This window comes from Corythoichthys intestinalis, chromosome 12 (genome assembly GCF_030265065.1).
Source record: "Corythoichthys intestinalis isolate RoL2023-P3 chromosome 12, ASM3026506v1, whole genome shotgun sequence".
Classification (NCBI taxonomy): domain Eukaryota; kingdom Metazoa; phylum Chordata; class Actinopteri; order Syngnathiformes; family Syngnathidae; genus Corythoichthys; species Corythoichthys intestinalis.
In genome coordinates, this window is record NC_080406.1 from 12,721,318 (window position 1) to 12,734,155 (window position 12,838).

The 12,838-nt window shown below is 38.5% G+C and overlaps 1 protein-coding gene across 11 annotated transcripts in view; it reads right to left on the reverse strand.

Annotated features, from left to right (window-relative positions):
- The window catches only part of LOC130927168 (PTB domain-containing engulfment adapter protein 1), a 118,199-nt gene that overhangs the window by 12,744 nt on the left and 92,617 nt on the right, over window positions 1-12,838 (reverse strand). For all 11 annotated transcript variants that reach the window (XM_057852795.1, XM_057852792.1, XM_057852799.1 and 8 more), the window contains 4 exons: window positions 6,242-6,313; window positions 5,496-5,594; window positions 524-661; window positions 318-434 (listed from right to left, as the gene is read on the reverse strand). In XM_057852795.1, coding sequence (XP_057708778.1) covers window positions 318-434; window positions 524-661; window positions 5,496-5,594; window positions 6,242-6,313 — 426 coding nt within the window. The remainder of the gene's footprint in view (window positions 1-317; window positions 435-523; window positions 662-5,495; window positions 5,595-6,241; window positions 6,314-12,838) is intronic.

The following is a 12,838-nucleotide window of genomic DNA, read 5'->3' on the forward strand; positions in this document are numbered from 1 at the left end:
AGTGAAGCGTTGCATTTACATGGTATTTGCATAATGGCGTGCATTGTGCAGTTGTATTGAATGAATGCATGTTTTCTTCTACGTAGTGTAGTGCCATTCGAACATACCGGTATTTAATGTGCTTTACTCTATCATCATTTATCTACAGATGATTGCTGAGCTGCCAAACAAGCTAACTAAAGAGCTCACTCACATGCGCCCCGCACTCAAATGACACATCGTTAAAGGGCAATTAGTGATGGTTGCACGTCAAAGTCAATTACACTCATTAATAATAGTAAACAAGGCAAGGAGAAGAACACTATTGGAAGACTTACTCTTTTCTGCAAACTTCCAATCTGCTTCCTGGTTTCCACATCTTTGCCTCCTGACTCTAGGAACTTCTTGTAGGCCAAATCAAAGGCCTGGCCGATCGTTAACGTGATCTCTTCAGCCTGGAATGTCATATGATGATATTTACATAAATGTCTAGCCATTTTGAATGAAGCAAATACATCTACTTGAGAAAATCGTGGCCACTTACACACTTTTCACTATCAAACACGTAGCACAGGTGTTTGTTGGACTCGGAGTCTTTGCAGATGAATGTGAAAATCCGTTTATCTGTTTTGTCATCCGCACAGAAGGAAATTCTGTGTAATTGACAGTTGTGCTGCACTTCCTGGGAAAATAAAAGACAAGATGCTATAAATGGAGTTCTCACCTACTTTAACTTATAAAATACTTAGGATTTATTTTCACTTGAGATGTGCCGAAAATTTAGAAATTTCTCATTTTCACGTTTACTAAAACCTAATTGTTCCTATTGGTCATGTTGTTTAATATTCTTTACATTTTAACACAGGATTTTGTGCAGGAGAGTCTGGAGCAGTGGTTCTTAACTAGGGTTCGATCCAGGGTGAGTAAGCCTCAAGGGTTCGGTGAAGGTTAAGAAACACAGAGCCCTATTTTGTACGCCGACTAATGGCCGAGTTATGCTTCCGCGTCAGACCTGCGCCGTCAAGGAAGACCCGATTTACGACCCTCCGCCGTAGCCTGACGTGCACCTCCAGTATTTTGTGACTTCGCGTCACGTCGACGCATATGACGTGGCAGAAATGGACTGTGACTGGTCTGCTCAGACTGCTGTTTTCGTGTCACACTTCAAGTATATGAAGAATAAAGCACAGGTTTGGTGTCAAAAGAGTTGTTTTGATCTTTAATTTTCAACAACAAACAGTTCACACTGGACACATCATTACTGATTAAGAGTGCCTCGGTGCTTTAGTAATGACGTTAACATCAAGGCTATCAACGCAGTTTGGGAAGTTCCATAGCCGCCAGAAATCTGCTATGGCTTCCCAGTGGCTGGTTGTAGGACATGGCAAACAAATTGGCCTGGAGGGCTTTGCAGACCTTGGTTTGCACACCTTGGAAAAAACGCTGGACGCCAGTTTGAAGCTAGCCGCCACAGCTTGCTGGTTTCCACCTGAGGCTAGAACTCTGTGTGGCATCAAAAGTCGGACAGACCGCCTCGAAACCATCTTCTGTGTCGCCTGCGCCTCAACACTTGAATAATAACATTTATTCAATGCTGATGAGCTGAAGATCCACATTCAAGTGTTCCATCTTGCATTGTTTCTTTCTTTTTTCTCCGTTAAACTAGAGGAAGTCGACAACCGTGCTCCAAAACCGTACAAACACAACGCCATACCCCTCGAGTGGCTTGGCGGTGAATTACAGTGCAACGCGTTCCCTCACCGCAGAACTATCGAATGCTCATTGACGCCGTAGTCACTTCGCCGTCACCGCAACACCGGAGCGTAACTCAGGCTTAACTCTAGGCCAGGGGTGTCCAAACTTTTTGCAAAGGGGGCCAGATTTAGTGTGGTAAAAATGTGGGGGGCCAACCTTGGCTGACGTAACTTTACGTAGAAACATAAATATTTAGGCAAATTTTAGCAAGCCGTTCTGTGTGTCACATTTGCTTTATGTTTTTTTTTTTTTTTTTTTTTAATGAATAATTTCAATAATCTCGCAACTAGCCTTTGTGGTGTTCTCTTTCGACTCTCGGGCTACTGCGAAATACTGCTGCTGTGAGGTTAAATTAGCTTCAAGTTGCTTCAATTGCTCGCTGCATATCTTTCCGGTAATCTTGTCATACATGTCAGCGTGTCTTGTTTGGTAAGATCGCCTGACATTGAAACTTTTGAAGAACAGCGACTGTCTCTTTGCAAATGAGGTAGACACAGTTGTTGTGTATTTTAGTGAAGAAATAGTCCAATTTCCATCTATCCTTGAAGCGTCGGCCGTCGCAGTCAACTTTTTTTCTGTTGATTGTTGCCATTTTAGAAAACTGGGAATAAAGGGTAACACGGGGTAATGTTGCTAAATCAGGAGCAACATTTAGTGTGTATACTACTTTATATACTGGTAGCAGTACTGCTGACCAATTTATTAAGTCTGTGTGGGCCAGACATTATTGATTTTATGACAGAGGCATTATCTGACCAAGGGCCACATTTGGCCCCCGGGCCGGACTTTGGACATGTCTGCTCTAGGCAAAGTGGCTTTTAGACCAGGTTGTGGACTGCTTTGCCCTCAATTTACAGGCTTTATTCAATTTCTTTCAAATGCTACCCCTCTATCTAATGGGAGGCGAAATCGGTTTGCTCAGTGGAAGGTTGACTGGCAATTGGTATGAGGAAGTATGACAGACCTACAGACAGTGTGAACTGTGTAGATAATTATAAAATATGTTTTCAAATTTGCACCAATTTACTCCATGAACATAGTATGTGATGAAAGCATGTGACAATAAAATGAGAATGTAGACATGAAAACAAAAACAAACAAAAAAAAGGAACTGAAATGAGTTTAATTTTATTTACCAATGTGAAAATACTTGTCATAAATTTGAAATCTGAAAGAAATTTGAACAGGACTTCACTTAGATGTTAGCTTTCTAAGTTTTGACTTCATAGATAAATGGCTTTATGAAATTCTAAAGGAATGCACCTGTGATTCTCGTGGGCTTGGCTAACTTCAGCAAGGGTAAGAACCACTGGTCTGGACTCTACACTAGAGTAACTGTGACTAATTTCAAACTTTTATACAGTACAAGATGAATGTGCCTAAAATACCAACAGAGGGCAGCAAAGCGCCATTATTTTATGCCTCCCAAAACGTTAGGTAAATTAATTACAATGGTTCTCCCAAAAGGCAGGAAATCAAGGAGAGTAATAATTTTACACTTGACTGATTATGTAAATGTTTAGACTTGGCAGAGTATGTGCTGTGGTAGATAGTAGAAGTATGTGTGTGTCCTAAATGAACATTTTGAATTTCATACAAGAATATTTCATTGATTCATTCATCTTCCATACCGCCCATTCTCACAAGTGTGCTGGAGCCGATCCAAACTAACTATGGGCAGGAGGCGGGGTACATCCTGAACTGGTCACCAGCCAATTGCAGGGCACGCATGGACAAACAACAACGCACACTCACAATCCCACCTATTGAGAATTTAGAGTGCTCAATTAGCCTACCATGCACGTTTTGGGGATGCGGGAAGAAGCCGGGGTACCCAGAAAAAAACAAACATGCAAGCACCTGTGTGTCATGAATAAACATTTTGAATTTCATACAATAATATTCATTCATTCATCTTCCATACTGCCCATTGTCACAAGTGTGCTGGAGCCTATCCAAACTAACTCATTCACTCCCAGCCATTTTCACCGGTACAACCCCCTTCGCTCCCAGCTGTTTTACTGGATTTTGAGTGATTTTGCAAGGCCCAAAGAAAATTCTGTTCTACTGCTATATAAATCAAAGAAATATTAGACTCTCTTCTTTCAGCAGGAAAAAAAGTAAGTTCATATCTTTTTCCATTCTTTAGAAATCAGCATTAGAAAATAGCTTAGTTTGAGCAATTTTCCAATTTCTGATGAAAAAACAGAGAAATTGAGCTTTTCGTAAATGCATGCATTTCAAACACAACTTTGACTTTAACACAGCTATTTTTTTTGCTTTACTTACATCCCAAACATCTGAATAATGTTTTCCTTTAACAAAATAACATAAACAAAAACACAAATAGAGCTTTTGATAGCAAAGTAACACTTTATTTACACATAACTAACTGAGAGATGACGCTGTTCTGGCCGCGACGCCCGGGGTAAACTTTTTCCTCATCGCCGCCTGTCTCATATTTTTTTTTTAGTCTTTCCAAAATGGACTCAACGGCATCGTCCGCTGCACTGGTGGTCGCGGTCGTTCTGCTTGGTCATCCAGCGCCTGGCATCCTGGACGTCCATTCGGTCATATTCCGCCGGCGCTCTGGCCGTGCGGCCGACCGTTAGTTCAGTTGAATCGGGTTGGGGGGTCTTACCAAATGCGTTACTGCCCTCCAGTGGCCAGTTTTATTGCTCTAAAATGGATTTTCAGCTTTGTGCTTTGGAGCTAAGTTGAATCAGAACTTAGAGATGTCTCTTGTTAAAAAAATGTAAAAGACGTATAAATACTAGAGGTGGGAATCTTTGGGCACCTAACGATTCGATTACGATTCAGAGACCCCGATTCGATTATAAATTGATTTTTGATGCCCCCCTCCCCCCATTTTAGTTTTTTTTTAATGTTTTGTATATTTGTTCCAAAATTGTTCAAAAATCCTCTCAGGCTAAATAAACCAAACTACTATTTTAGTATCAAGTTACCGGTTAAAAACAGTAAATAAAATACTCAAGTCCCCATTCTGTATCAGCAGCTTTAAACTACATTCAATTAATTTAATGTTGTGAATCAACCGTTAAAGTTGTTAAAATTTCGCCCGTTATTCCATAATTTCCCTCATGTCTACTTTCGACATGTCAAAGTTTTAAAACTGTTTCATCATTTAAAGATAGATTCAAGTCAAGATTTTGCCGATTTAGGGGTATTTTAGATAAAAAGTAATTAGGTTCTCTACAACAGCCTTCTAGAGAAGTCTACTGCTTTAAGATGCCGCCTGTTTACTAGCGCGGGAAAGTATCAATTCACATCTAGTCTAGATATATGTGATATCTACCATAGCCGTATGTTGCCGTATGTTTGTAGCAACTAGCAACTGGGCGCTGTTTGTACCGGCTGACGGCCGCAGTCAGGTTTTTTTTTTTTTTTTTTACCTAGCGGCATTAGCTGCACATGATATTTACTCTCGGTCAATTCCTCATTGCGTCCCGAAGACCGCGCTGACTGGGTTTTTTTCCCGCTTTACCTGGTATAATTCAATAATCGAAATTTGGATGTTTGTGAATCGTTCTCGAATCTTCCACGGCCAAATCGCGAATAATCTAAGAATCGGAAATTTTGCACGCCTCTAATAAATATGCAAACTCCACATTCAATATGATAAAATCTGCAAGAGTGGCTTGAATGTAGTTAAACATTGGTATGCATTGATATCATCAATACAAACACAAAGATGGAATAGAGAAAAAAACAGGATTTCACAGAGTCCATATTCAACTTACTTTTGTCTTAGGATCTAAAATTTTCACCCCATAAATGGAAATCTGCAGCTCCACTTTGGGGGTTTTCTGTCCCTCTGACTTCTTGATGTGCCTCTGAAACTTAAAAGCAATGAGATATGTCCATTAGTTCATCAGCAATTAGAAGCAATGATAGAAAAATAAATGAGGCAAACGGGCTGTTGTCATGGTGCTCGGGTGAATTGGTTTGAAGTTTCCATTATCTACTAATGGTAATAATGACATTCTAGAACTTGTATCGGCAGTACCTTTTTTGTGTTAATGGACTCGTGCAGAAAGAAGATAATAAAATAATATTCAGTCCAAAGCTAAGCATAATAGCGTCAGGAAACATTTATTCGTATCTACAGTTCAGATGTGACTATACTGAACAGTAAAAATAGCACTGTTTAGAGGAATAAAGTATGCTTTTGCATGAATAATGTAGCTCAGTAAGAACATTCTTGATTTATTAGTTAACCAATAGCTAAAAAAATGCATCTTCTATACTGTATTTTTAGTTTGTTTTTTTTAACACTCAGGGATTCCATTTTAGAATTTGAAACCAGTTTTACCGTGGATAAATAATGTTGTTTATCGCGTCAGTAAATACTGTCCATACTTGGAAGGTAGCGCAAAGGCACCTTGCCAATGTCTGACAGGCTAATATTTTTCATAGCAACCACCTGCTCGGAGTTTTTTAATCTTGATCTTACAGTAGCTTACACTTTGGACAGTCAACCTTTTACCTTGAGCTTTCTCACTGCATCCTTGACAACCTCTGTTCCTTTAGGTGCCTCTACCTCAGTGTTACCAAGGAACTGGAATAGAACAAAACTCGCATTAATCATCCCTGTCATGTTGGGACTCAAATTAACCAGTCATAAAGATGATCTGTCAGTAGGAATGCACTAAATGTCAATCTGGAAATTGAGGTATGAACTTGTTTCCTGGTAACTGAAGGAATATATTTTAATATAATCTTGAATAATTATATATGTATTCATTCATTGCTGTTATGTTACAGTTTTCAGGTTTCTTCGCAAAGTGCTTGAATTCCTTTCTGTTAACATTTGAACTCACCTCCTCTTAATCACGATAAGGGGGACTTATTGTTTACACTCTGTACTTTTCCATTGGATGTGATTCCATGCACCAGCCCCAGAGGCTGGAATGAATTGCTCATTTGCATTGGAATTACTGGTGGGAACCTCTGGGTACCCCACGATACGATATGTTTTGTGATCCTAGGCTCATGACAACGATTATCTCACAAATGGCGAGTTACTAAGCCAAGTGTTACTGCAGCGTTTTCCCTACATTTGAAATATCATGGCGGGCCGCCACACCAAAATAAAAGCCGCCAAGGCTTATAAATGAGTTTTTTTTTGTTTTTATTAGGATTTAAAGATCCACTAATTCATAAGTTGTATAATTTAACATGACGTCTAAATGTATATATAATAGAGGTGTGCAAAATTTCCGATTCTTAGATTATTCGCGATTCGGCCGTGGAAGATTCGAGAACGATTCACAAACATCCAAATTCCGATTATTGAAATATGCCAAGTAAAGCGGAAGTACAACACACTCAGCGCGCCGCGCGGTCAATGAGCAACGAAGCGAGAGTAGCTAAACATCATGCTTCTCATTACCCGGCCCCTCGGGTAATGCCAATGCTCAACTCACGGCTCTAGCTCAACTCATGCCATGAGATAAAAAAACAAAACAACATACCTGAAGCTGCTACAAAAGTACGTCATCCACATAATGTTACAGTAGATATCATTTATATAAGACTAGATGCACTACGGTAGCGGTAGCGTTTGCAGCACATCTACAAAAAGCTAGATGCAAACGTAGTAAACGGCCGCCATCTTAAAGCAGTACACTTCTCTGCAAGGCTGTTGTAGCGAACCTTCCATGCAAACCTAATTAACTTTTTATCTAAAATACTCCTAAATCGGTAAAATATTGACTTGAATCTATCTTTAAAATAGTTTTAAAACTTTCACATGTCGAAAGTTGACAAAAGGGAAATTATGGATTAACGGGAGCAATTTTAACAACTTTAACGGTTGATTCACAACATTAAATTAATTGAATGTAGTTTAAAGCTGCTGATACAGAATGGGGACTGGAGTTTTTTATTTACTGTTATTTTTGTATATTTGTTTACTGCTATATGTTAACTTGATACTGAAATAGTAGTTTGGTTTAGCCTGAGAGTATTTTTGAACAATTTTGGAACAAATGTACAAAATATTTAAAAAAAAAAAAAAAAAAAGGGGGGGGGGTGCATCAATAATCATTTTAGAATCGAATCGGACCATCTGAATCGTAATCGTAATCGAATCGTTAGGTGCCCAAAGATTCCCAGCTCTAATATATAAAGCTCATTGGTACACACTTTTTGCCTATAAAGTGTCTAAAAAGGAAAGGTCAAAGATAATCAGGCAACTTAGCACAATGTCACTTACAGCTACAAATCAAGTCAGAAACCTTGGCGTAATTATTGACTCAGACCTCAAATTTGATAGCCATCTAAAGTCCGTCACTAAATCTGCTTATTACCACCTAAAAATATAACCAAAATTAAGGGGCCTCTGATTCAACAAGACATGGAAAAACTTATGTATGCATTCATTTGCAGCAGATTGGACTATTGCAATGGTATATTTACGGGTCTTGATAAAAAATCAGTCAGGAAGCTGCAGCTAGTACAGAATGCTGCAGCCAGAGTCCTCACAAATACAAGGAAGCTGTACCACATTACACCGGTTTTGAAATCGCTACACTGGCTTCCAGTGAGTCAAAGGATAGACTATAAAATACTACTGCTCGTCTATAAAACACTTAATGGCCTTGGACCAAAATACATGCTTGATTTGTTAGATTCCTATGAGACATCTAGACCCCTAAGGTCGTCTGGAACCGGTCTCCTGCATGTTCCAAGAACAAGAACCAAGCAGGGTGAGGCAGCATTTAGTTATTATGCTCCTCACCTCTGGAACAAGTTACCTGAACATCTGAAGTATGCTCAAACTGTTATCTCTTTTAAATCAGAGCTAAAAACGCTTTTGTTTAGCACTGCATATCCATGACTGTCTATATATTCCAATCTACTTGCTTTCTATTCCTCTTGTGCTTGTCTCCATTGCTGATTTCAATTATTATTAGTAGTAGTACTTTTTGTTTTATTTTTATTTATTTATTTTTATTCTATTTGTGATTAAATGCGATTTTTATGTATAATTTTATTTCCGATTTTGATTGTCTTGGTTTTTACGTTGTATTAATTTAAATGTGATTTTTATGATCTACATGTGATGTAAAGCACTTTGAATTGCCTTGTGTTGAATTGTGCTATATAAATAAATTTGCCTTGCCGTGCCTTGCCTTGCCAAAAGAAGGCTCATTTCTAAAGACACTTTGTTTCCAGAAAATGTGGAATTCATTCTACCTGTGTAAATTCTATTGTATTGTTGAGTGAAATAAGTACTCCCTTTAAAATGGTTGATGTTTTTGCACTTTCTTGTAAAAATAAATAAATAAAAAGGCAGCTTAAGGGCAGCTTTTTGTTGTATGGGCATGTTTCCATCGTTCCTTTTGAATCATTAGGATATTTTAAATAAATTATGGACAAAAAATTGTTTGTCTACTTTATTAATTAGTAATGGACGATGCATCGATAACCGTGATAACCGTGATCACCGTCAATACCGTGATCATCGTTCAAGAATTGAATTGTAGCACCCTGAATCGTAATTTAATCGAATCGTGGGGTGCCTAAGATGGCACACCCCTAATAAGTAATGAAGTCATCTAGTTGAATTTGAGCATTTTTTTCTGAAGTGTCAGAAAGGCAAATTCGAGTATTGTTTAAGCAATCCCTCACAATTAAAATCCATTGGTGTCTCTAAAAATTAGGGCTGTCAAACGATTAAAATTTTTAATCGAGTTAATCACAGCTTAAAAATTAATTAATCGTAATTAATCGCAATTCAAACCATCTATAAAACATGCCATATTTTTTTGTAAAATATTGTTGAAATGGAAAGATAAGACACAAGACGGATATATACATTCAACATACTGTACATTAGTACTGTATTTGTTTATTATAACAATAAATCAACAAGATGGCATTAACATTAACATTCTGTTAAAGCGATCTATGGAAAGAAAGACTTGTAGTTCTTAAAAGATAAATGTTAGTACAAGTTATAGAAATTTTATATTAAAACCCCCTCTTAATGTTTTCGTTTTAATAAAATTTGTAAATTTTCAATCAAAAAATAAACTAGTAGCTCGCCATTGTTGATGTCAATAATTACACAATTCTCATGGTGCTGAACCCATAAAATCAGTCGCACCCAAGCGGCAAGCAGAGAGCGACAAAACTCCAAAAAACACAAGTAACAAGTGCATATGACCCTGAGCTGTCATTTTAATCTGTTTGAGCGGGGCATGTGCCTTAATTGCGTGAAATATTTTAACGTGATTAATTTAAAAAATTAATTACCGCCCGTTAACGCGATAATTTTGACAGCCCTACTAAAAATAATTATTTCTAGACTGTTAAAAAAAGGCCACAGTTGATTTGGTCAGCAACTTTCATTTCCTGCAAAGATGACAAACTATTGATTTTTCACTTTCCCAATCAGACATCAGTGGCGAGATAACCATTTTGCCCAAAGTGAGCTGCTCACCCAAAATGAGGGTAAGCACTATAGAGACTGATGGATTTTAGTACCGTGAGGCTGATCCTCTCTATCCTCACTTTTCTACTTTTAATTATTATTCATACACTTCAATAACATCCCTTAATCTAATTTACCCATCGCAGATGGCTTTTCCATGCTTCTTAATGCATGAGATAAGACAAACCAAAAAGAAACCTTTGCAGCAGCTCTGTCATTCTCCAACAGATGGTGCCATTAAACACTACGTGCGTGTGGAGAAGGAGCCGCGAACACTTGAGTGCATCAGTGGGCTTAATGGGTAGCTTCTTCCAATATCAGACATTATAAACACAGGTGTTGGCTCCTTAAAGGTCGGGGAAATGAAAATGTCCCTGAGTATGACACGGTAACTCAAGCAGACGCTCAGGTCTCTGCTAAAATCCGTGTGAATCACACCAAGGCTTCATTTTATCTTCAGCTTGGCTTGCCAGCTAATGATCCTCCACTCATGCAGCATGATAGCCAAGTCTATATGTGGATTTTTGTCTTGCATGCCCCATTTAACCCTCTAAAAGATGCGCCTCTTCTACCCCCACGCTGAATTACTTATTTTTATTCCCACAGTAATTCTCCGTTTCTGCCCATGCATTCCAAGCCATAGTATACAAGATAATCGGTTTTCCGAAGTCTAACAGCAATAAAAACGAGGAATCGCGACACGTCCTAAAATATCCATCTCATTAAACCGGCTATGGTTAAACAGGCAGTGAGATAATGTTTCTGCTAGGAGTTTTATCAGCAGAAACACTGCTTTGCAGGATTTCATATGAGGATGTAAACTCTCAGTGCTGGTATGACAAATATATTCTATGTACTAAGAAAGGACCAAAATAGAAAAGGAGAAGCGAAGATTCTTGACCTACGCGTCCCTTCGGCGTCCGACTGAGGCCGTTTGGGGGCAAAACCAAGATGGGAGGATCATTCATCACTGACTCAACTGGCAGAAAAACAAAACATCGCTGTCTCTGTATTGTCAAGGCGAAGAGCTAGGGGATTGTGGGCGATGAATGCAGGAATCAGACAAAAAATGACCATATTTCCCACCTTGTCATAGTCAATTTCAAAGTAATGAGCCACTAAAATGTCTCTATGCAGTTTGCCCTTCCTAATTGAATTTTTTTAATTGGAGAGTCTGGTCTGTTGGAGAATTATTGCTCGTGTGGGACACACCAGTCAAAGCAGCACTGATATTTTTTAACAGAAGGTTTTGTAGGTTTTGTTTCTACATCCGACGACGACATGCTCAAATACCATTATGTATGACCGCGCCGCAGTTGTTTTTTTTTTGCAAGACGGACGCAGGGTGGATTTTCTGGTAACACTTTATAATAACTATCCGTTTTACTAGTTAATAGATCATTAGTAAACTGTTGATAAATGATTTATTGTTGATTTGTGAAGTATTTGTTAACAGTTTGTTAAGCATTTACAGGGTGTTCCAATATGGTTGACCCCATTCTAAATGCCCATGCTAGTTGATGGATCTTAACAAAACTATATACACTTTATGTTGAAGGTCATAAGTTTTATTGGTTAAATATAAAAAAAAGAAAAGTACAAATATTTGTTGGTTCATGGCAGATTTTCATAAATGTGCAACATGAGCGCTGCCTGCAAAATGCCTTCTCAAAATGCCTTCTCGTTTGAAGCGAACGGCATTTCTTAACCTTAAAAGATAGAATTGCCAAACGTTACAAACAAAAACTTCAAACGTTTCTACACAAACTGTGTTTCAGGTTAAGAACATCCTGGAAATGCTTAACAAAACTGTTAACAAATACTTCACAAATCAACAATAAACTAATTGATCAACAGTTTACTAATGATCTATTAATTAGTAAAACGGATAGTTATTATAAAGTGTTACCGATTTTCTTGTGAGAGAAATCAACACAGGTTCCAAGAAGGTTTGTGCAGGTGGTGAAAAAAGGAAAAAGTGCAAGATTGCAATTTGTGGAGAAATTACTATGGGGCTTTGCTGTGCGGGGGTACAGATCTTAGCCCCGCCCAGGTTGATTTCGGGACATTTCGGGGACAATATCAGGTCACTTCCTGTTGATTTGGGGATATTATGGGGACAGGTACTATTGATAATGAATGGGAGATTTGTACATCCATGGCCATAAATGGCATCGACTTACATATGCGTCAATGGAATCCAAGTACATTGGCATCAATAGAATTGACATGCTTGGCCGTCAATGGCATCAATCGAAGTAAATGTCATTGGAAATGAATGGGAAATTTGGACGTCCATGGCCGTCAATGGCATCGACTTCAATATGCGTCAATGGAATCGGGGACATTAGGGGGACACATCCTATTGATGTCTGGTCATTTTTTGTTTATTTGGGGACATTGTTTTTTTGCCATTGAAAATGAATAGGAAATTTGGACGTCCACGGCCGTCACTGGCATCGACTTACATATGCGTCAATGGAATCCAAGAACATTGGCATCAATAGAATCGACAAATATGGCCGTCAATGGCATTAAACAAAGTAAATGTCTCTGGAAATTAATGGGAAATTTGGACGTCCATGGCCGTCAATGGCATCAACTTACATATGCGTGAATGGAATCCAAGTACATTGGCATCAA